The sequence below is a fragment of the Brachyistius frenatus genome, unplaced genomic scaffold (assembly GCF_029030835.1).
Source record: "Brachyistius frenatus isolate BFR_SWC_R1_liver_20210118 unplaced genomic scaffold, ASM2903083v1 Contig_245, whole genome shotgun sequence".
NCBI classification, from domain to species: Eukaryota; Metazoa; Chordata; class Actinopteri; family Embiotocidae; genus Brachyistius; species Brachyistius frenatus.
Window position 1 is genome coordinate 91,665 of NW_027210844.1, and position 25,054 is coordinate 116,718.

At 47.9% G+C, this 25,054-nt stretch overlaps 2 protein-coding genes across 2 annotated transcripts; one reads left to right on the plus strand and one right to left on the minus strand.

The window, feature by feature from the left end:
- The first annotated feature begins 410 nt into the window (after positions 1-410).
- Positions 411-4,617, plus strand: mrps18b (mitochondrial ribosomal protein S18B). Its single transcript, XM_069720683.1, has 7 exons — positions 411-677; positions 875-1,031; positions 1,103-1,200; positions 2,288-2,356; positions 3,072-3,138; positions 3,233-3,292; positions 4,333-4,617. The coding sequence occupies exons 1-7, from the start codon at positions 525-527 to the stop codon at positions 4,527-4,529; spliced, it is 801 nt and encodes a 266-aa protein (XP_069576784.1). The 5' UTR covers positions 411-524; the 3' UTR covers positions 4,530-4,617.
- abcf1 (ATP-binding cassette, sub-family F (GCN20), member 1) lies at positions 4,607-24,630 on the minus strand. Its single transcript, XM_069720682.1, has 25 exons — positions 24,447-24,630; positions 21,314-21,360; positions 20,779-20,856; positions 20,169-20,295; positions 20,050-20,081; positions 19,878-19,955; positions 18,256-18,309; positions 18,080-18,172; positions 17,916-18,008; positions 17,404-17,526; positions 17,132-17,232; positions 16,840-16,925; positions 16,384-16,523; positions 15,960-16,108; positions 13,787-13,870; positions 12,611-12,735; positions 10,787-10,899; positions 8,962-9,136; positions 7,331-7,405; positions 6,957-7,027; positions 6,839-6,871; positions 5,933-6,101; positions 5,528-5,592; positions 5,381-5,453; positions 4,607-4,963 (listed from the first exon to the last, which is right to left on the minus strand). Exons 1-25 carry the CDS (start codon positions 24,505-24,507, stop codon positions 4,797-4,799), a joined length of 2,412 nt encoding a protein of 803 aa, XP_069576783.1. The 5' UTR covers positions 24,508-24,630; the 3' UTR covers positions 4,607-4,796.
- Positions 24,631-25,054: the final 424 nt, after the last annotated feature.

Below are 25,054 nucleotides of genomic sequence, written 5' to 3' on the forward strand. Positions count from 1 at the left end.
TGCTCAAAATGGCGACTGGTTTATCCGTTAGTCACATGCAGGGCCATCTTCTTCTCTTCTCGGTGTATCACCAAGCAGCTGTGATGGCGTCTACCGCCACCTGTTGTGTTGGGAGTGTGTGGACTGATGGGATTAGATCTAAATATACAACTCATGTCCTCCCTTGTCTGTGTTATAAAACCTACCAGCCCCGCTGGTTAAATCCTGTATTATTAAACTCAGACGTTATTCAACGCCTCCCTCCGATCAGATCACAACATGTCTGCCCTCCACACACTTTCTTTGACTTTCCCAGATCATTATAATGATGGCCGTTACTGTAACATGACGTCTGTATCTGATGTGATAATAATAATAATAATAATAATAATAATAATAATAAATGTCTGCCTGTACTTGTCGGTTCCCACTCCTTCTACGCATGCGCCATGCTGAGAGGACGTTAACTTCAGAGTGGTCTTCACAGAGCGGATTTAAATTGATAAAAGTACAGCGTTTGGTTTCACAGACAACATGAACGATGTATGTCTGATTTGATGTTGACACAGAGCTGGATAGTCTTTCACTTTTCACCTACAACCCCACGGGACAGAAACATGGCGGCGGCCATGCAGTTCGTCGTGAAGGCTTTGTGCCGCCTGTCGCCTCCAGTTTCTCACGGACTTCACCGGTATCAGGTACACCGTTTAATCCTCCTGTTACTGCCCCCGTCGGAGTAACCGAGTCTGCACGAACGGTTTTACGTGTTAAGTCACAAGAAACCGGGGCTACCGAGCCGGTTCCCGGGAGTGACGTCCGTGCTCCGGTGTCACGGACCGCGAGGTGTCCCGGTGTTGTGTCAGTGAGTGTGTTGTGTGTTCAGTCCTGTCTACAGAGGACCTGCGCGGCTCTCCCTCCGTTTGGACCCCCGGGTCACTGGTTCCACTCAGCAGCGGCCCTGCGGGACGAGGCTGCGGCTCAGACGGCCGCTCAGGCCATCGCGGCGGCGGCCCGGTACCAAGAGTCCCCCTGGGACTACCTGGAGAGTGAAGGTACTGAGAAGACCGGAACCAGTACCAGAACCCCTCCGACTGTTGGCCTTACATGTTCCTCTCCCTGGCAGAGTACACCGAGAGGTACGGCAGCAGCGCGGTGTGGGCCGGATACCGGAGGAACCACAAAGGAGGCATCCCCCCGCAGAAGACCCGCAAGACCTGCATTGTAAATCTTCCTACTGCACCTCCACTGTAACCTGCTTCACCCCCACCTGTAACCTGCTTCACCTCCACTGTAACCTGCTTTACCCCCACCTGTAACCTGCTTCACCTCCACTGTAACCTGCTTCACCTCCACTGTAAAACCTGCTTCACCCCCACCTGTAACCTGCTTCACCTCCACTGTAACCTGCTTTACCCCCACCTGTAACCTGCTTCACCTCCACTGTAACCTGCTTTACCCCCACCTGTAACCTGCTTCACCCCCACTGTAACCTGCTTTACCCCCACTGTAACCTGCTTCACCCCCACCTGTAACCTGCTTCACCCCCACTGTAACTTGCTTCACCTCCACTGTAACCTGCTTCACCCCCACTGTAACCTGCTTCACCTGCTTCACCCCGACCTGTGACCTGCTTCATCCCCACCTGTGACCTGCTTTACCCCCACCTGTAACCTGCGTCACCCCCACCTGTAACTTGCTTTACCCCCACCTGTAACCTGCTTCACCTCCACTGTAACCTGCTTCACCTGCTTCACCCCCACTGTAACACTGTAACCTGCTTCACCTCCATTGTAACCTGCTTCACCTGCTTCACCCCCACTGTAACCTGCTTCACCTCCACTGTAACCTGCTTTACCCCCACTGTAACCTGCTTCACCCCAACCTGTGACCTGCTTCACCCCCACCTGTGACCTGCTTCACCCCAACCTGTGACCTGCTTCACCCCCACTGTAACCTGCTTCACCCCAACCTGTGACCTGCTTCACCCCCACCTGTGACCTGCTTCACCCCAACCTGTAACCTGCTTCACCCCCACTGTAACCTGCTTCACCCCAACCTGTGACCTGCTTCACCCCCACCTGTGACCTGCTTCACCCCCACCTGTAACCTGCGTCACCCCCACTGTAACCTGCTTCACCTCCACTGTAACCTGCTTCACCCCCACTGTAACCTGCTTCACCCCAACCTGTGACCTGCTTCACCCCCACCTGTAACCTGCTTCACCCCCACTGTAACCTGCTTCACCTGCTTCACCTGCTCTGTAACCTCCTACCTGTCACCTGTAATAACCAGGACTCTCTGTGTGTAGAGAGGTGACAAGATCTGTGGAAACCCCTGTCCAATCTGCCGGGATCCGAATGTCATCATCCATCATCAGGTGGGTCGGAACCACATGATGGAGTCTGAGGTCCGAGGTCCATCAGTCATCAGGGTCTGCAGGTTTTTTCTGAACCAGGCACGAGTCATTGATCTGATTTTAGAAAACAAAGTAGACTGAAGACTGTAGACCTGCTGTATTTTCATGTTGACAACATTTATTTGCTTAATTTTTTCGATCATATATTTGCATTGAAGTTATTTGATAAACAAACAGGTTTCCATCTGCCGACCTTCAGTCAGGGCTCCACTAATGATTACTTTATTATCAAGTCATCTGGATGAAGCTCTTATTCTTTCCATCACAGCTAAAGGGGGCATTGCTGATATTTAGTTGAGAATCATACATCTTCACATGTAGAGTCCTGCACTGTCTGCCCTGTGGGCTGGTGTGTACATCAGATGAGTCCATGGACTTAGTGTATATATACTCATACAATATATATATAATGTGTTTGTATGTATGTTGTCATGGCAACCCAGTGGTTTTGGTGGATATTCAGACAGACAGATGGTGGCCCAGTTCCACATGGAACCATAGAAAAGCAGAACAGACTGAGTGCGTGAGCGTGTCGGCCGGTTGAACAATGATCCTGAAGGCTCCAGGAGTTCCCAGTGATAATAGAGGTGTGATTCATCAGCTGTGTTCAGGGTTACAGAAAGTTTTGCATGTTCCAGTGAAGCTGCTCACAGTCTGCATCTCTGTTCTATGATAGAACGTGAAGCTGCTGCAGCAGTTCATCAGTCCTCACACTGGGATGGTGTATGACCCCACACGAACCGGTGAGGCACCCTGCACATACAGCATATTATAGCGTGAAGCATCATCATCATCATCATCATCATCATCAGGTGACTGATATTCCCCTGTCTCCAGGTGTGTGTATGAAACAGCAGAAGAACCTGAACAAGGCCATCAACATAGCCCGAGATCACGGTAAGTCACACTCAGCGGGACTCCAGATGTTTCTCTTCTCTGCTTTATTTTATTTTTGTGGTTTTAAGTACTAAAATACATTTCAGTCCAGTTTTTAATCTCCTCTCTGCAGCTCTACAACAGCTGTTTGTGTCTGTGTCTTTAAGGTTCATTGATATCAATGATGCTCTCTTCTGATTGGCTGACTGTTCTCTGAGTGACACATGCTCAGACCAACCACAGGTGTTCTTCAGTCTACTAGATTGTTATCTGTGACAGAACGACAGCTCGCTGTTATCTTCCACATTAAAGGTTGGACGGTGACATGTGACATCACAAACTTACAGAAGTCCAAACAGTTGAATGTGAGCTGTGCTATTTTATTTAAAGAAGCAATCTGAATGTTTTCAATATGGACCTTTTTAATATGTCGTTTGGAGACTCAGCTGCTCTGAGAACAGTTTGTCTTTGTACCCCTCATATATTAAAGTTTCCTTCTGGAACATACTGCAGCGTTGTGTAGTAGCAGCGGATACGACTGATGAAATGTCCTGTACAACATAGTGGGCCTTTTAAAGCTCATTCTGTGTTAAAGGAGAAATTCACCACTTTTTATGTGGATGTCTGCTCAGTGTTGAAGGTATTCATAAAGTCCTCAGTGTTGCTATAGTGACGGAGAAAACAGTAGTCCTGAGTTCTCCTTCTGGCAGTGCCTACATGTCCCAGCATGCATTGTGCAGCCGTGGCTCTTTGCTGGGTGTCACCTGTGTTTCAGTTCAGACCTGAGATCATCCAGAACGTCTCCTGGCCTTACATCCTGCATGTGCCAGTAATAATTAATAATGGGCCTCTGTTAAAGATGTTTTGGGGGAAATGTGGAGAATCAGCAGCAGCTGCTCATCCACCTGACATGCTGATCACTTTGTCTGGGTGACTGACACCTGCTGTAAAGAAGCCACCTGAATGGTTCTGTTCCGACTCCTCAGAGAAGACCGGCTTCAAATGATGAAAGAAACGTTCCTGAGGAATGATTCTGATTTGACCTCTTTCTCCTCTTTCAGGTTTACTTCCCTTCCAGATCCCTTATGTTGAATTCTCAGGAGAGGACTATTCTAACTCCCATGATGCCGTGGGCTCCACCCCGCCTCGGCCAGCGGTGACGTCCAGTGGCGCCTGGTATGAATGGTACGGCGAGATACGGCCTGACGAGAATGAATTGGCCAAAGTCAGGAAGACATACAAGGCTTATTTAAAGTGACTGCAGAGGGACACTCGTGTGTTTGGGTCATATATGTCCATATTCTCATCTTGTATAAAAACAAATTACAATAAAGCTCATGATGAAAAATGGATTCATTTTATTAGTCGAGCATTATTCAAGACATTTGATCTGCCTCCATGTTTGAAAAGCGTGATGGGAGGATGAACACTGCAGTGTCTGTCCAACTGAAAGATGCTCCTGTCCAGAGGACAGGGACACCCAACATGTAACGAGACCCGTCCTCAGACGTGACGGGGACTCTGATCAGGGGTTGACCTTGTTGACCATGGTCTCTCCCAGAGCCTCCAGCACCTCCCGCTTGTAGTCATCGAAGTCTCCGTCGATATGGTTGATGCTGCAGTCCTCCACCACCCACAGCTGACACTGCGTCTCCAGGATGAGCCGCGCGTCGTGACTCACGATGATCACAGCTGACAGGAAGGGACAGGAAGTCAGTGACCGGCTGAGCAGGTCGTCACTCATTCACTCAGGACAAATCACCATGACAACAATCCAGCAGACGTGTCATTGAATCCTAATTTACGTATGAACTCATGTTACGGCCACCAAATGTTTTGTGAGGTCGTGGTGACCTTTGACCTTTTTACCACCAAAATCTAATCAGTTCATCCAACTGAAAGTTTAGAGAGAGGCCATCTTGGTTTACACTAAAGGGATGGATGGCAGTTAGTGGACTGAGGTGAGATGTAAGTGTAAAACAGGAGGGTATTTATTTGTTGAGTGCATGTGAAGCGTTTCCTGACAGTCCCGTTCATTCTGTATAAAGTTCTTCGCCAACGAGCACTTGGTTTATAAAACATAACAGAAACAGTCTGAATCCATCTCACCTCCTTTGTATTCATTGATGGCCTCTGATAAAGCATCGATGGACTCGATGTCCAAGTTGTTGGTGGGTTCATCCTGTGAGAGAAAAAGACAATGAGTCCGTGAAGTCCTCCATCCTCTGGGAGGACAGCCGGCTGTGGGGTTCTTACCAGGATCAGAACATCAGGCTGACGACAGGACAGTTCAGCAAACACCACTCGGGCCTTCTGTCCGCCTGTGGGAGACGAATGAGACGCTGTTACACCAGAACTTCTCCACCAGTTAGCTATCTGTCCAGACTCATAACATCTGTAGTGAAGACTTAATGAATCTGGTTCTAATAGAACACATAGTTGTTGCCATCACAACAGACAATGCTTCAAATATGGATGTTGCTGCAAAGAAGCTACAGATTGTAAAAGGTGGATGCTTCATACACATGTTCAACCCGACACACAGAAGATCTGCACAGTCAGCACCGTCTCCGGTCACGGTGACCTTTGACCGCCAAAATCTAATCATACGGATGGACAAAAGAAGGCCTCCAGTAACCAAAATGTAGTTCAGGTTCGTACCAGAGAGTTTGGAGATCTGGATGGTGTGGGCGTGGCTCTCCAGGCCAAAACGTCCAAGGCACTTCCTGCCATCCTGGTAGGGAAGGTTGAAGTTCCTCATCAGGTACTCTGTAGCCGTCTCCTCCATGTTGAGCTGATCAGCATACTGCTGGTTAAAGAAGCCCACTTTCTGTAGGCAGAAAAAAAACACGAGCCTTCCTTTATGGTGACCTGACGAGCACTCTGGAGCCACTGCACCAGGACCTCAGGGACCAAAGGACACCTGGAGCCACTGCACCAGGACCTCAGGGACCAAAGGACACCTGGAGCCACTGCAGCAGGACCTCAGGGACCAAAGGACACCTGGAGCCACTGCAGCAGGACCTCAGGGACCAAAGGACACCTGGAGCCACTGCACCAGGACCTCAGGGACCAAAGGACACCTGGAGCCACTGCACCAGGACCTCAGGGACCAAAGGACACCTGGAGCCACAGCAGCAGGACCTCAGGGACCAAAGGACACCTGGAGCCACTGCAGCAGGACCTCAGGGACCAAAGGACACCTGGAGCCACTGCAGCAGGACCTCAGGGACCAAAGGACACCTGGAGCCACTGCACCAGGACCTCAGGGACCAAAGGACACCTGGAGCCACTGCACCAGGACCTCAGGGACCAAAGGACACCTGGAGCCACTGCACCAGGACCTCAGGGACCAAAGGACACCTGAAGCCTCTGCGGCAGGACCTCAGGGACCAAAGGACACCTGGAGCCTCTGCAGCAGGACCTCAGGGACAAAAAGATAAATGGAACCACTGTCACTCTGTCCAGTGGCCCGGCCCACAGGACAGAGTGACAGTGTGCGAGCATATCGGTTAATAGTGCATATTTTGTATTTTAATAGTCAAACATCAGTAGTAAGTTACTCACCAGCCGATGGTTCTTCCTCATTTCCCCTTTAGTCTGAAAAAGAAACATGCAGTTATCTCAGCAGAGTAAATATATTGTAGGAATATTTGAACTGGTATTTGCACATCGCCTTCCTTACAGGATTTAGTTTGCCAGTGAGCAGCAACAGCAGGGTACTCTTCCCAACACCGTTCGGTCCGACTATACAAACTGTAGGAAGGAGAAGAGAGGAAACACACGTCACACATGAAGCAGAAGAGACGTTCATGTTAGAACATTCACGTTAGAACATTCACGTTAGAACATCCATGTTAGAACATTCATGTTAGAACATTCATGTTAGAACGTTCACGTTAGACCGTTCATGTTAGAACGTCCCTGTTAGAACATCCATGTTAGAACATTCACGTTAGAACATTCACGTTAGAACATTCATGTTAGAACATCCATGTTAGAACATCCATGTTAGAACATGAAGGTAACACGCCTCTTGTCTGTCTGCAGCTCACTTACTCCTCGAGTCCATGTCGATTCCAAAGTCCACGTTTTTGAAGAGGGGCTTCTGACTTTCATATGCAAAGTCAACAGCTGGGAAGAGGAGGAAGAGGAGGAAGAGGAGGAAGTCAGCAACAGGACTATGCAACAGGCTGCTGTTTGTTCCTGAAGATAACTCCATCCACACATGGGAGCAGTGCACTCAGAACTGTTGTCACATTTGCTCGTGTTGCAGCTTCATGCTAAAATGGTTTCAACTCATTTCCCCTCATCAGTCTACAATCAGCATCCCATAATAACAACCAAAAAACAAATAGAACATGAACACGTGCTCAGCTGCCTCCTGTTCCTCTTCATGTTTGAGACTGGAGGTGGTGGTGCATTCACAGCTGTCTGGATCAGAACCCCAGTCTGCCTGTCGGAGACAGACGAGGTGTTCAGGCTCAGGGCTGCTGACATGGAGGAGGTCTGGAACAACCAGGACTCCTCCTCCAGCGGGCCTCACAGTGGGTAAGAAGCCGACAGCCTGAGGGTGGGTCAGGCTGAGCTCAGAGGTCCTGTGCGGAGGTGGGACACAGGTCCAGAAGAACTACGGCCTTTGGGCCTTCGGGCCTTACAGCAGCTCCCCTCCTGACTCCTGGAGGAGTTTGTAAAAAATCCACAACAGGCCTGAGAGACTGGGAGGAACGGCTGAACTGTTTGCCCTCAGTTCTGTCTGGAGGACACTAGGTGGTGCTCATCACTGATGAGGGCTGATTGAGAGCTGACTGAAGGTTCAGCTTCCAACAGGACAGAGGGCCTTATTCACCAACATCTCCTTCAGATTAGTTCTTTAGAAAATTCTTGGTCATATTCACGACGTGTTCTTTATCTTTTTATGTTCCTGTACTGATGAATCTCCTAGTCAGGATAAACATCCTGCTGACGCCCATAAAAGGACACGAGGCTGTTTGTATCAGGAGAACGATAATATATAAAGAACCAGCAGCTCGCAGCCCGTAACACAATAAGCAGTTCGTCTTCACAAACATGTCCCAGTCAGATGAGTGTGTGATGTCAGTGTGCAGATTTGGCTGTTTCCAAAGAAAAAGTCTAAAATAAGGAAACCTCAGTGAGTGTCAGGATCTTTATAACCAACTGTGCAAAAGGAGTTTCTTCTTCAGAGCAGTTGGTGAATGAGACCAAGTGACCCTGAGCACACAGGAGGGTTCAGCCTGACATGAACCACCACCTCTGATGGAGCGGAGAGGTTCTGAGCCCCCATCAGACCTGACGGAGGAGGAACCACATCCATCACAGCTGGATGAGTCCCCTCCAGGAGGACGGAGGTCCGTCCCTCCGTCCGTCCTGCCTCAGGAGCTCTGGATTCTTCTGTCCATGTCCTCTCTCACTTCTTCCTTCTCTGTAGATATGTTTTCACTTTTATCGACTGAAGATTGATGAGGAGAAAAATAATAAATTTGTGTGCCGAGTGTTGGTGACGGTCACTTCCTGTCTGCTTCTCATCTCTCCACGTCACTGTAGAAATACACTTTTTAAAAGCTACAGAAGAGAAGCAGTTATATTTGCTGATGATGTCACGATGTGTCCACGGTGATGGACGCCATTGCCTCCATCATGTATGACGGTTGATGTCTACGTGTTCTTACTGTGTAGGCCCAGGATGGGTGGAGACAGCGGGGGGGGGTTGGGGAAGGTGAACTTGACGGTGTACTCTTTGGGCCTCTTCAGCAGCTCCGTGGCGTCCTGGCTCTCCTCCTCCTGAGGCCCCTTCTTCTTGCCCTTCTGCTGCTTTCGGGTCAGAGCCTCCTTCGTCTGCTTCTCCTGAAACATTTCAAACAAATTGCTGTCTCAACAAAAGCATCGCTGTCCACTGGGGACGGTCACATGGACACACAGCTCGTCTTCAGTCCATACTGAAAGACATGAAGAGGGACCATGAACTGATGCTGCTGGTTAAACTACTGGACTGGTTTTATAAAGTCAGGTTACTGGGTCCCCCTCCAAGATACTGGACTGGGTCCCCCTGGATCCCCCTCTACAGACACTGGACTAGGTCCCCCTCTACAGATACTGGACTGGGTCCCCCTGGATCCCCCTCTACAGACACTGGACTAGGTCCCCCTCTACAGATACTGGACTGGGTCCCCCTGGATCCCCCTCTACAGACACTGGACGAGGTCCCCCTCTACAGATACCGGACTGGGTCCCCTCCACAGATACTGGACTGGGTCCCCCTGGGTCCCCCTCTACAGATACTGGACTAGGTCCCCCTCTACAGACACTGGACGAGGTCCCCCTCTACAGATACCGGACTGGGTCCCCCTCTACAGATACTGGACTGGGTCCCCCTGGATCCCCCTCTACAGACACTGGACGAGGTCCCCCTCTACAGATACTGGACTGGGTCCCCCTCTACAGATACTGGACTGGGTCCCCCTGGATCCCCCTCTACAGACACTGGACGAGGTCCCCCTCTACAGATACCGGACTGGGTCCCCCTCCACAGATACTGGACTGGGTCGCCCTGGGTCCCCCTCCAAGATACTGGACTGGGTCCCCCTCTACAGATACTGGACTAGGTCCCCCTCCAAGATACTGGACTGGGTCCCCCTCTACAGATACTGGACTAAGTCCCCCTCCAAGATACTGGACTGGGTCCCCCTCTACAGATACTGGACTGGGTCCCCCTGGATCCCCCTCTACAGACACTGGACTAGGTCCCCCTCCAAGATACTGGACTGGGTCCCCCTCTACAGATACTGGACTAAGTCCCCCTCCAAGATACTGGACTGGGTCCCCCTCTACAGATACTGGACTGGGTCCCCCTGGATCCCCCTCTACAGACACTGGACTAGGTCCCCCTCCAAGATACTGGACTGGGTCCCCCTCTACAGATACTGGACTAAGTCCCCCTCCAAGATACTGGACTGGGTCCCCCTCTACAGATACTGGACTGGGTCGCCCTGGGTCCCCCTCCAAGATACTGGACTGGGTCCCCCTCTACAGATACTGGACTAGGTCCCCCTCCAAGATACTGGACTGGATCCCCCTCTACAGACACTGGACTAGGTCCCCCTCCAAGATACTGGACTGGGTCCCCCTCTACAGATACTGGACTAAGTCCCCCTCCAAGATACTGGACTGGGTCCCCCTCTACAGATACTGGACTGGGTCCCCCTGGATCCCCCTCTACAGACACTGGACTAGGTCCCCCTCCAAGATACTGGACTGGGTCCCCCTCTACAGATACTGGACTAAGTCCCCCTCCAAGATACTGGACTGGGTCCCCCTCTACAGATACTGGACTGGGTCCCCCTGGATCCCCCTCTACAGACACTGGACTAGGTCCCCCTCCAAGATACTGGACTGGGTCCCCCTCTACAGATACTGGACTAAGTCCCCCTCCAAGATACTGGACTGGGTCCCCCTCTACAGATACGGGACTGGGTCTAGGAGGACCAGCGTACTCACAGCCTGTTTGGTGGACTTGCCGCCGGCCTTCAGCTCCTTGAGTTTCTTCTCCTGCTTGTCGTACTGTTTCTGCAGCTCCTTCTGCTTCTGAACATACATTTTCTTGAAGGTCACTGAAGGAGAAACAGAAGGTCAGATGGGTTTCTTCACCAGGAAGTCCGAGCTGCAGGTTTCACATCATTCATCAGCTCAGTGAGTCACTCATTCACATAGGATTTATTCCAACTGTTCACTTTAATGACGGTCTGAACCACGGAGGACAGTGAGGGACCGTGGAGTTCTGTTGGACCAGGTATGTCCTTTAACCCACATATGAAGCGTGGAACTGTCTGAATCAGGAACGTGACGGGTCCGGTCCACGTCAGGTCCTGAGCTGCTCAGTGACCCTGAACCATCCTACAGGTGTGCTGCTGGGAGATCTCCGATGATGCACTGCTGCTCTGTCTTCCACTCTCTGTGTGTTTATATGACACCTGTACATTCATTATCTGTGTAACCTCATCCTGCAGGATCTCTGGAGCTGCACGGTTCTGATCCAACTGGTCCACCAACAGTTTTTTCTCTCTATGCTGTTCTTCTCTCTCTCTGAGATGTTTTTCCGCCTCGGAGACCTGTTCTGTTGAAGGTTTCTTCCCGTTGCTGTCTTGCAATCGCAATAATTAACGCAAATTCTTGCAATATCTAAATATTTGCGGAAACTTCCACTTTTTTAAAAATTCCCCCGATTTTTCCGTAAATAATGTCATCAGCAGAATTTGTACTGAGAGTATTCACGTCATTAACAAAACTCACGATGTTAACAAAAATATCTCCTCATTCAGAAAGGCTCTGCTCCCGTTTTCTCATCCCCAAATAAAACTCCGGAGGAAACCGGAACAAGAGGAAAAACCAGAAGTGACAGGGTTTTGGGAAATGTGGTTTTAACATTAAAATGAACTCATTATATGTTTATTATCAAAGGAAGTGATTCCATATTACATATCATATTAAATGAGTTTTCTCCACACGTCCAGTTGTCAGAGACATCTTTTTGTTTGTTTCATCCAGCAGGTCTATGTGTTGAATGAACATGAATTAAACAACATCTAAAGCTCTTATTTTGACAGCTGATGTAGTCCTTGTTTCTATATTCCAGTCACAGACCGTCTGTTCTAGAAACATACGCAGCTTTTAGGACCTTTTAGGAACTTTTATCTCCATGGTTCTCTAAATTCAATAGATACATAAAAAAGATTAGAACTAAAATATTTCTGTGATGTGCAGCATGATTATTATCACAGGAATTGAATACAGATTTATTCCTTTATCAGGTAGTGTTTAAAAAAAAAAAAGAAGTGTTTTTCATTCTCAACTTGCAATTTTTTTCGAATTCCCACAACTTTACGCAAAAAACTCACTTTAAGCTGGATGTTCTCTGATTACATCAATATTTTTTGGGAAATCTGACGCAAAATCAACATTTTAGATCTCTACAATTACAGAAAAATGCTATGAAATTCTGGAGGGTCCGTTTGACATGAAACAGAGCTGCTCTGTGTAGAGAGCTGTAGCTCAGTCGGTAGAGTGGGTTGCACACTAATCAGAAAGTTGGTGGTTCAATCCCAGCTCCTCCTGTCCACACGCCTAAGTGTCCTTGAGCAAGACACTGAACCCTAAGTTGCTCCCGATGGTGTACCATCGGTATGTTGTAAGTCGCTTTGGATAAAAGACAAAGAAATGTAATGCTCTCCAGGTTGAACTTCAGATCCATGCAGGAGGAGATGTTCCTGCTCAGCGTAAAGGAACCGTCATCAGTACAAAGAGGAGCAGCCGGTGGATACGTACAGTAGTTCCCTCTGTAGTAGAAGAGCTTCTGATAGTCCAGGTGGACAATATCTGTACACACTTCATCCAGGAAACTCTGGTCGTGGGACACGATGAGCAGAGTCTTCTTCCAGCCTTGAAGGTAGCTGTGAGAGGAGACGAGAAGTTACATGGACATATCAGAGAATCATTAACCATATTAATCCAGCAGACGAGCACTAAAACACACCAGAACAAATAATCTCCTGTTTTTGTGTCAGCACCAGAGGTAACCACAGACAGAGGTTTACAGGCTGCCTGGATGTGACCTTCTCAACAATACATCTAAACAACTCCTTCATCAAAACTGATGGTCAAAGGTCTCCGTGATCTCACAAAACATGTTTGTGGCCATAACTCAATATTTCAACAATTCCAGTCCAACAAAAGGACAGACTGTGACCATATTTCATATTTCTGACAGACACTGAACTGGTGACATCACCTCATGTGTCCATCTACATACTGTATCAATCTTCTGTGCTGGGAGACTGAAGGTGTGTGTGCGAACCATCCATGTTTTACAGTTTAAATCTTCTTTGCAGCCACATTAATGAGTGATGAGAAACACAAAACAAAACAAAACAACCTACTGAGATCAGTTGTGTTGGATCACATGAGGAGACGAGCTCCTGTGCTGACTCTGCAGGACTGTGACCATGTGTGAGGGATAAAGCTGTGTTCAACACAGAGCCCACCTCCCTCAATAAACACCTCCACCTTCCTGCAGCTGTCCCAGTCTGACCTGGTGTGATTCACTGTTGTTGTTTAGAACATGTATGTGCAGAGGGTTCAAGTAGTTATCAGCCTGCTTCACCTCTCTGTGATGTCAATTTGAAATTTTAAACAATCTGTCATCAGTCCACACTCAATAACTCCTACTGATGGAGAGAGAAGACCTTTTACAAGCTCTCCATGAGGAGACAGTTCACTGACAGACCTGCAGGGTGCAGGAAAGAGCAGGTAACAGAGAGGACTACATTGAGTCTGTCTACACTGAGGAGCAGCTGCAGGACAGACAGGAGGACACTGAGGACACAGAGGACGTGGATCAGGTCACTGCAGAGTGAACGGCCCTCTGACTCCAACAACACTCCCTCCCGATGTTAAAGCAGATGTAAAGACACCGTCCTGGAATAATGAGCGGTGTGTTCGTACTTGTTGAGCCAGATGACGGCGTTCAGGTCCAGGTGGTTGGTGGGTTCATCCAGCATCAGCAGAGTGGGCTCCATGAACAGAGCTCTGTGGGACAGAGGGGAGGGCTGAGTGGAGGAGAACCGACGGAGGACCGGTTCAGGCTGCTGCACCCGGCTGTGTGATGGTGTGTGATGGCGTGATGGTGTGGGATGGTGTGTGATAGTGTGTGATGGGGTGTGATGGTGTGTGACGGTGTGTGTGACGATGTGTGTGATGGTGTCATTGTGTGTGTGTGTGTGTGTGTGTGTGTGTGTGTGTGTGTGTGTGTGTGTGTGTGTGTGTGTGTGTGTGTGTGTGTGTGTGTGTGTGTGTGTGTGTGTGTGTGTGTGTGTGACGGGGTGTGACGGGGTGTGATGGTGTGCGTGTGTGTGTGTGATGGTGTGTGTGATAGTGTGTGACGGCGTGTGTGATAGTCTCATGGTGTGTGTATGATGGTGTGTGTGATAGTGTGTGACGGCGTGTGTGATAGTCTCATGGTGTGTGTATGATGGTGTGTGTGTGTGTGATGGTGTGTTACGGTGTGATAGTGTATGTGATGGTGTAATAGTGTGTAATGGTGTGTGACGGTGTGTGTGATAGTCTCATGGTGTGTGTATGTGTGTGTGTGTGTGTGTGTGTGTGTGTGTGTGTGTGTGTGTGTGTGTGTGTGTGTGTGTGTGTGTGTGTGTGTGTGTGTGTGACGGGGTGTGACGGTGTGTGATGGTGTGCGTGTGTGTGTGATGGTGTGTGTGATAGTGTGTGACGGCGTGTGTGATAGTCTCATGGTGTGTGTATGATGGTGTGTGTGTGATGGTGTGTTACGGTGTGATAGTGTGTGTGATGGTGTAATAGTGTGTAATGGTGTGTGACGGTGTGTGTGATAGTCTCATGGTGTGTGTATGATGGTGTGTGTGTGTGTGTGTGTGATGGTGTATTACGGTGTGATAGTGTGTGACAGTGTGTGTGTGTGTGTGTGTGTGTGTGTGTGTGTGTGTGTGTGTGTGTGTGTGTGTGTGTGTGTGTGTGTGTGTGTGTGTGTGTGTGTGTGTGTGTGTGTGTGTGTGTGTGTGTGTGTGTGATGGTGTGTGACGGCATGTGTGATAGTGTGTGATGGTGCGTGTGTGATAGTGTGACGTGTGTGTGTGAGACGGTGTGTGTGACCGGGTGTGACGGCGTGTGATAGTGTGTGATGTGTGTGACGGTGTGTGATAGTGTGTGACGGTGTGTGATGATGTGTGTGACGGGGTGTGATGGTGTGTGTGATGGTGTCATGGTGTGTGTGTGTGTGTGTGATGGTGTATGTGTGACGGTGTGTGTGTGTGTGACGTGCGTGTGATAGTGTGTTTGATAGTGTCGTGATGTGTGTGACGGTGTGTGTGATAGTGTGTGTGTGAGATGGTGTCATGGTGTGTGTGACGGTGTGTGTGATAGTGTGTGACGGCGTGTGTGATAGTCTCATGGTGTGTGTATGATGGTGTGTGTGTGTGTGTGTGTGTGTGTGTGTGTGTGTGTGTGTGTGTGTGTGTGTGTGTGTGTGTGTGTGTGTGTGTGTGTGTGTGTGTGTGTGTGTGTGATGGTGTGTGACGGTGTGTTACGGTGTGTTACGGTGTGATAGTGTGTGATAGTGTATGTGATGGTGTAATTGTGTGTGTGTGTGTGTGTGTGTGTGTGTGTGTGTGTGTGTGTGTGTGTGTGTGTGTGTGTGTGTGTGTGTGTGTGTGTGTGTGTGTGTGTGTGTGTGTGTGTGTGTGTGTGTGATGGTGTGTTACGGTGTGTTACGGTGTGATAGTGTGTGATAGTGTATGTGATGGTGTAGTGTGTGTGTGTGTGTGTGTGTGTGTGTGTGTGTGTGTGTGTGTGTGTGTGTGTGTGTGTGTGTGTGTGTGTGTGTGTGTGTGTGTGTGTGTGTGTGTGTGTGAGACGGTGTGTGACGGCATGTGTGATAGTGTGTGATGGTGCGTGTGTGATAGTGTGACGCGTGTGACGCGTGTGTGACGGCGTGTGATGTGTGTGTGATAGTGTGTGACGGTGTGTGTGTGATAGTGTGTGATGTGTGTGACGGTGTGACGGTTTGTGTGTGTGTGCGTGTGTGTGTGTTTGATGGGGTGTTACAGAGTGTGACGGTGTGTGTGATAGTGTGTGTGATAGTGTGTACCTGGCCAGAGATACTCTCATCCTCCAGCCCCCAGAGAACCTCTTGGTGGGTCGGTTCTGCATCTCAGGAGTGAACGACAGACCGGCCAGGATCCTCCGGGCTTTGGCCTCAGCTGCTGCAGCTCCGATGGCTCTTAGCTCCTCGTACACCTGAGGAGGAGGAGGAGGAACACCGAGGTCAGAGGTCAGACAGGCTGCAGGTGGACACTCCTCTTTAACATCAGCGTTGGTCTCATCGTCCTTTCAGTGACGTTCCACACTGACACGTCCACCAGACAGTGACATCATCATGGATGTCCTGCAGCTGCTCTGTCTTCACTGAGCTGATTATTGTTCAGTTTTTCACTACTTCTCTTCTCTCGGTTCGTCTTGTTCTTCACCACGCTGACCGTGTCCTTTGTATTCAAGGGACACTGAAGTCTCACCTTGTCCAGCCTCTCGGCCACGCTGTCTTCTCCCTTCTCCAGACGAGCCTGCAGCCGCTTCTCCTCCTCCAGCAGCTTCAGGCGGCGAGTGTCCGCCTTCAGCACCGCCTGCACCGCCGGGGTGTCGTCAGCTACCACCTCTACAGAGGACAGGACGGAGACAGAGGTCAGGACATGGAGACATGAGGCAGTACACAGAGACAGGAGGCAGGACACAGAGACAGGAGGCAGGATACGGACACAGGAGGCAGGACACAGACACATGAGGCAGGACACGGAGACAGGAGGCAGGACACGGAGACTGATAGTTGACAGAGACAGGAGTCAGGACACGGAGACAGACAGTTGACGAAGACAGGAGTCAGGACACGGAGACAGATGGGTGACAGAGACAGACAGGTGATGGAGACACAGTGTGAGACAGACAGATGATGGGGACAGTGTGAGACAGCTCACCCTGCTCACACAGCAGCACGTCGATGTTGGGGGGAATACTCAGAGCTCTGTTGGCGATGTGCTTCAGTAAGGTGGTCTTCCCTTTACTGCAACAAGACCACAGACGAAGAAGAAGTGCAGCAGACATCAGAGGGACATGAAGACACCTGCAGACTGGGGGACGTGTGTGTGTGTGTGTGTGTGTGTGTGTGTGTGTGTGTGTGTGTGTGTGTGTGTGTGTGTGTGTGTGTGTGTGTGTGTGTGTGTGTGTGTGTGTGTGTGTGTGTGTGTGTGTGTGTGTAGAGACATTTACCCATTTGGTCCAACCAAACCGTATCTTCTACCCGCCACGATCAGGAGGTCAGCGTTGACGAAGAGCTCCTTGCCGTGAGCAGAGATGCTGAACCTCTCCAGCTGGAAGACAGCGGACAGACGTTCAATAACACACACTGGTCCTGAACCACAGGAAGCTGCTTCCTCATTGGCTGACAAGAGCTCAGAGCTCATCAGAACAAATCTTCTCAATAACAACATGAGTTCATTGTGGTTGATACTGGAGGAGAAGATCATCATGAAGTGCGTCACCTTGATATCAGAGGCGTTCTCCAGCATGGCCTGTCTGGATGACATCTCAGCCTGAGAGATGGAGAAGTCTCCCTCTAACGCGTTCTGAGCGCGGACACTGGCCACCTGACGCTCATACTCCATCTGCCGGGGGGACAGAGGAACCAATCACAGTACAGCACATCCAACCATCACAGACCATTCAACCAATCACAGACCATCCAGCCAATCACAGCACAGCACATTAAACCAATCACAGCACATCCTGTCAATCACAGCACATACAACCAATAACACATCCAGCCAATCACATCACATCCATTTGTTACACAGCTGGTCCTACAGGGGGTGCTGTGGCCCCTAGGGGTCTTTTAATACTACTGTAAAAGGAATAGGAATGTGTATTTCCTGGTTGATCCTGTAAAGGCCCGCCCACCACACGTCTGCGTCTGGTACCAGCAGTTAGTCTGTCTCTGGTACCAGCAGTTAGTCTGACCCAGCAGGACATCCTCCTGATGTGTCCCCCAGGTTACCTGCTTCTTCTTCTTCTTCTTCTCCTTCTTGCTGAGGTTGGCGTACGGGTCGTCCTCCTGCTGGTTCTGCTCTGCGATCACGTCTTCAGCACTCTGAGGAGACAGACAGGTGAACACACAGACCCACAGCAGAAAGGAGACAGCACTGTGGAGGACACACCTACCATCATCATGTCCCCTCCATCACTGTCCTCCTCCTCCTCCTCCTCATCCTCCTCGGCCTCGGCGCTGCGGGAGCGCTCAGAAGCTTTTCCTTTCTACGAGAGTAGTCAGACACAGTGAGGTCACCTGGAGTAGATGGAGATCAGGGAGGAAGACCACTGCAGTGCTCGCCTCTTACCTTCTGCTGCTCCTTCCTCTTCTTCGGCTTCTCATCTTCATCATTCTGTGGTGACTAACAAAGATTTTAAAATCATTAAACAAATACCTCTGATTAAACACGTTATTTAAGGCTGATGCTCTGAATGTTTCAGCCTCATCATCCTCTGCCGTCACACTCAGGAACACACATCCCTCTACTGACTGAGAGTCAGTGAAGGGACAGAGGTGGGCGGAGTCAGAGGACAGAAGTCAGGGGACACAGATGAGGACAGAGGACATATGAGTGAGCTGATAGGACAGAGGACAGATATGAGTGATGGACATTACACAGCGGGCAGCCCCAACATTAAGACCTGTGACAGATGACATTCAGCAGAGATCTGGTCACACCTGTCAGGTGAGATATGAGGCAGCAGGTGAACAGCTGCTTCAGGAAGTATGACGGTTAGATCAGCGGTGTGTGGGAAACAGCTCCCCCTGCTGGTCTCTATGTACAACCAGCAGCTCAGTGACGTGTTGTGTGGCAGCACCGACGCTCAGTGTTTCCAGCATGAACAAACAGTTTTCTTCCAGGGAAACGGGGACATTACGGTCTCATTATTTTATTTTATATTTAGTATATTTTGAGGAGGTGAAGGAAGGAAACACTCTAACAATAATCCGAATAATCAGCTGTCATGTGTCTCCACTGATCCTGCTGACATCTGGGTCTGTGTTGCTTTAATGATCAGAGAGGTGAGTTATGCAGCAGGTAGCATCACCAACATGTCACAGCTCGTCATCAGTTAAACAGCACGGTCTTCATCACCCCTCAGACTGATGAGCTGTTGAGAAGGTCAGTCATGAGTTGAGCAGGTTCCTGTCTGTCATCACTGTAGTAGACTGATGTTCACTGAGGAAATCATCCATTAAGGTTTAATGACTCGTACTCTATGAGGTTTTTTTTCTACCTGCTGAGCAGGTCCAAACCGAGCGTCACACTGACAACTGCTAACTCAGCATGCTATTGTTCTCATTCAGAGCTGGGGGGCAGCCGGGATGATCCCGACACAAGAGCCCCGGAGCCAGAGTCTGCTGATGGAGACAGTAGATCTGTTGTTGGACACTCTGCCAGGACTGCTGGATGCGAGGCAGAGCAGCAGGTGGAGGACTGGCAGGGTTCAGGTTCATCATTTATCTACTGTCCATCTACGGCCTGTTTCAGGGTGATGAGCAGGAAGACACACTTCTTTAATGATTATCACTGTGTCTTTGTGTGTGTTACGGTCTTAGAACCACAGCTGATGTTTGAGTGCTCCTTCATGTTTGGGCCCCTGCTCCACCGTGGAGCTGCTGCAGAGAGTCTGAGCTCCACCGTGGAGCTGCTGCAGAGAGTCTGAGCTCCACCGTGGAGCTGCTGCAGAGAGTCTGAGCTCCACCGTGGAGCTGCTGCAGAGAGTCTGAGCTCCACCGTGGAGCTGCTGCAGAGAATCTGTTTCTCAGTAACCTGCAGTCAGTCTGAACATCATGTTTAAAATCAAAAATCTCTGCCACTGTTTCAGGCTGCTCACACTTCTGATGATGTAATGATGGATACACGTATTCTGCTGATAGAAGCGTGAACACTTTACTCTGCTGAGTGTGTGAAATACAACACTGTACCTTTGATGCAGGTTTATCTTCATCCTCTTCCTCATCATCACTCTGGCCTTGGCTGAGAGCAGAGAAGATGTTCCCCCCCTGAGGGATAGCGCAGATGTTTTATACTGTCACCATGTAGTCTCAGGAGGGTGGGGGCCCATGGTAAGTAATAGTAATAGGAAGACTCACTCACCTTCATCTTGTTCCCTCTGCTGGGGGCAGATACTGAGGAGAGAAGAACAGGAAATACTGACTGTAGGCAGGTGACAGAAGAACAAGCTCACTTCAGGCAGCAGACTGCAACCTTCATACCTGCCTCATCTTCCTCATCACTTGCTTGAACTGAGAGCTTCTTCAGCTTCAGCATAACGTCTTCATCCTCTTCCTCATTTACATCTCCTCCTTTTCCTTTCCGCCGGTCTTTCTTCTTCTTCTGAGGCTGAAACAACAGTTTTAAATTCAAATATCACACGCAGACAGAAGGTGATCCGTCTGATGGATCAATGTGGAAGCGGTGTGCACGAGAATCCGAGTGATCAATCAGTGTGATCAATCAGAGTGATCAGTGTGATCAATCAGTGTGATCAGTGTGATCAGAGTGATCAATCATAGTGGTCAGTGTGATTAATCAGATTAATCAATGAGTGATCAGAGTGATCAATCAGAGTGATCAGAGTGATGAGTGATCAATGCGATCAATCATAGTGATCAGTGTGATCAATCAGATTAATCAATCAGAGTGATCAGTTTGATCAGAGTGATCAATCTGATCAGAGTGATCAGAGTGATAGGTGACTGACAGGTCAGCTGACTGTGGCCCGAGCAGGTCAGACCTCGGTGCATCTCAGGTGTGTGGACTTTGAGCTGTCCACCAGTGATGGGACCTCCCAGGACACGTGTTAATGTGAACAGGTATTATCACCTGTTTTCCTTGTGTGTCCTTCACAGCGACCTCATCAACCTTCTCCAGTTTGCTGTCTGTGGCGAGCTCCTCAAAGAACTGCAGAGAAACAGAGAGAGCAGACACTAAGAGACAGTGCAACGCAGATGAACCCCCTGTAGGACCAGCTGTGTAACAGATGGATGGTCTGTGATTGGTTGGATGGCCTGTGATTGGTTGGATGTGTTATTGGTTGGATGGTCTGTGATTGGTTGGATGTTATTGGATGGTCTGTGATTGGTTGGATGTGTTATTGGTTGGATGGTCTGTGATTGGTTGGATGGTCTGTGATTGGTTGGATGTGTTATTGGTTGGATGTGCTGTGATTGGTTGGATGGTCTGTGATTGGTTGGATGTGTTATTGGTTGGATGGTCTGTGATTGGTTGGATGTGCTGTGATTGGTTGGATGGTCTGTGATTGGTTGGATGTGCTGTGATTGGTTGGATGGTCTGTGATTGGTTGGATGTGCTGTGATTGGTTGGATGGTCTGTGATTGGTAAGAAGTTTAGTACTCACACTTTTCTTCCCTTTTTTATCTTTCTTCCCCTTTTTCACTGTTTTATCTGTTGAAACAAAATACACTTTTAATTTCACAGAAAGATGAGTGATGTAGCAGACATGTATGTAGCAGAAATGTAGCAGACATGTAACAGACATATAACAGACATGTAACATACATGTAACAGACATTTAACAGATATTTAGCAGACATGTAAGAGACATGTAACAGACATGTAGCAGACATGTAAGAGACATCTAGCAGACATGTAAGAGACATTTAGCAGACATGTAGCACACATGTAACAGACATGTAGCACACATGTAACAGACATGTAGCAGACATGTAACACATGTAGCAGACATGTAACATACATTTAGCAGACATGTAAGAGACATTTAGCAGACATGTAGCAGACATGTAAGAGACATGTAGCACACATGTAACAGACATGTAGCAGACATGTAACACATGTAGCAGACATGTAACATACATTTAGCAGACATGTAAGAGACATTTAGCAGACATGTAGCAGACATGTAAGAGACATGTAATAGACATGTAGCAGACATGAGACATGTAACAAAACTTCATTAGACATGTAGCAGACATGTAACAAAACTTCATTAGACATGTAACAGACATGTAACAGACATGTAGCAGACATGTAACAGACATGTAACACATTTAGCAGACATGTAACAAAACTTCATTAGACATGTAGCAGACATGTAACAGACATGTAACAAAACTTCATTAGACGTGTAACAGACATGTAACAGAAATGTAGCAGACATGTAACATACATTTAGCAGACATGTAAGAGACATTTAGCAGACATGTAGCAGACATGTAAGAGACATGTAACAGACATGTAGCAGACATGAGACATGTAACAAAACTTCATTAGACATGTAACAGACATGTAACAGACATTTAGCAGACATGTAACAGACATGTAGCAGACATGTAACAGACATGTAACACATTTAGCAGACATGTAACAAAACTTCATTAGACATGTAGCAGACATGTGAGACATGTAACAAAACTTCATTAGACATGTAACAGACATGTAGCAGACATTTAGCAGACATGTAAGAGACATTTAGCAGACATGTAGCAGACATGTAAGAGACATGTAGCAGACATGTAGCAGACATGTAGCAGACATGTAGTAGACATGTAACAGACATGTAACATACATTTAGCAGACATGTAAGAGACATGTAACAGACATGTAGTAGACATTTAGCAGACATGTAAGAGAAATGTAACAGACATGTAAGAGACATCTAGCAGACATGTAACAGACATGTAGTAGACATTTAGCAGACATGTAAGAGACATTTAGCAGACATGTAACAGACATGTAGTAGACATTTAGCAGACATGTAAGAACCATTTAGCAGACATGTAAGAGACATGTAACAGACATGTAACAGACATGTAAGAGACATGTAACAGACATTTAGCAGACATGTAAGAGACATTTAGCAGACATGTAAGAGACATGTAACAGACATGTAAGAGACATGTAACAGACATTTAGCAGACATGTAACAGACATTTAGCAGACATGTAAGAGACATGTAACAGACATGTAACAGACATGTAAGAGACATGTAACAGACATTTAGCAGACATGTAAGAGACATTTAGCAGACATGTAACAGACATGTAGTAGACATTTAGCAGACATGTAAGAGACATGTAACAGACATGTAACACACGTGTAACAGACATGTAGTAGACATGTAACAGATATGTAACAGACATTTAGCAGACATGTAAGAGACATGTAACAGACATGTAACACACGTGTAACAGACATGTAGTAGACATGTAACAGACATGTAACAGACATTTAGCAGACATGTAGCAGACATGTAACAGACATGTAGAAAACATGTAACAGACATTTAGCAGACATCTAGCAGACATGTAAGAGACATTTAGCAGACATGTAGCAGACATGTAAGAGACATGTAGTAGACATGTAACAGACATGTAGTAGACATGTAACAGACATGTAACAGACATGTAACAGACATGTAGCAGACATGTAACAGACATTTAGCAGACATGTAAGAGACATGTAACAGACATTTAGCAGACATGTAAGAGACATTTAGCAGACATGTAACAGACATGTAGTAGACATTTAGCAGACATGTAAGAGACATTTAGCAGACATGTAAGAGACATGTAACAGACATGTAACACACGTGTAACAGACATGTAGTAGACATGTAACAGATATGTAACAGACATTTAGCAGACATGTAAGAGACATGTAACAGACATGTAACACACGTGTAACAGACATGTAGTAGACATGTAACAGACATGTAGAAAACATGTAACAGACATTTAGCAGACATGTAGCAGACATGTAACAGACATGTAGAAAACATGTAACAGACATTTAGCAGACATCTAGCAGACATGTAAGAGACATGTAACAGACATGTAACAGACATGTAAGAGACATGTAGTAGACATGTAAGAGACATGTAACAGACATGTAAGACATGTAACAGACATGTAGCAGACATGTAACAGACATGTAAGAGACATTTAGCAGACATGTAAGAGACATGTAACAGACATGTAACAGACATGTAAGAGACATGTAGCAGACATGTAACAGACATGTAGCAGACATGTAACAGACATGTAGTAGACATGTAAGTAAGAGACATGTAGCAGACATGTAACAAAACTTCATTAGACATGTAACAGATATGTGTTACAGACATGTCTGCAGACTGCACTAAAGTGAAGCTGGTACATCCAGGTACTGGGTTCCATGGGTTCAGACTGGATGGTTAGATAACAGACAGGTCAGTCAGCCTCTTCATGACTTCATCACAGTGTTTAAGTCATGACCAGCTGACTGAAGTTGATCTTTTTCTGAAACTAAAGCCTGCAGGGGGAACAGTTCAGACCCGAATCCGTCAGAAGATGCTCAGGATCCCTGACAGAGTCACTGATGAGACCCACGCTGCTGCCGACAGGCAGTTTAACAGGAAACATGCACATTTTGAATGGAGGTTGGTCTGACCGGCTCTTATCAGGCTGCTCGGTCTTTAGCTGTAGTGCTGTTAGCCTGCTGCTAGCTGCTAACACTCTGCTGTGTTATCTCACCGGCTGCCGGAGCCGCTTCATCGTCCACCCACTGCACCTCTTCTTTCACTTTCTTGGGCATCTCGGCTTTATCTGCGGCTGTCTGGAACTAACGGGGACAAAATTACGTCTTAAACTCTCCTGGAAGCTCTAATAGCCAAACATATCATGCGGCCCAATGATGACGTGAGGAGCTTCTTTTTCTTCTTCTGGTTTGATTGGCGGTTGGCAGCTATGTTGCAGGTGCATTACCGCCACCTACCGGACAGGAGTGCGGAACAGATGAGCAGAATAAATCCTCTGGATGAACTCTAAAACAAGAAAAGTATAATTATGTCACAATAAAAAAACAATAAAACAGACAACAACCATAGTGATGCTTGACTGCAGTATATATAAGTACAATGTAGTGCAAATACGGGTCCATAGTGCAAAAGTTCATTTAATTTTTCCCCACCGTACTTCTTGTATGTTTGACCCTCAGCTTTACTCAGTGGAGTTGTCCTCACTGTGCAGTGTGTCTGATGGTCTGCTCTATGTAGTTTTGTGTTGTCAGGTCCCTGCTCAGACTTCTTCTGCAGGCTTTCCTGTACGTTGTGTGACTGATGACATCATAAATAATCAGGGAG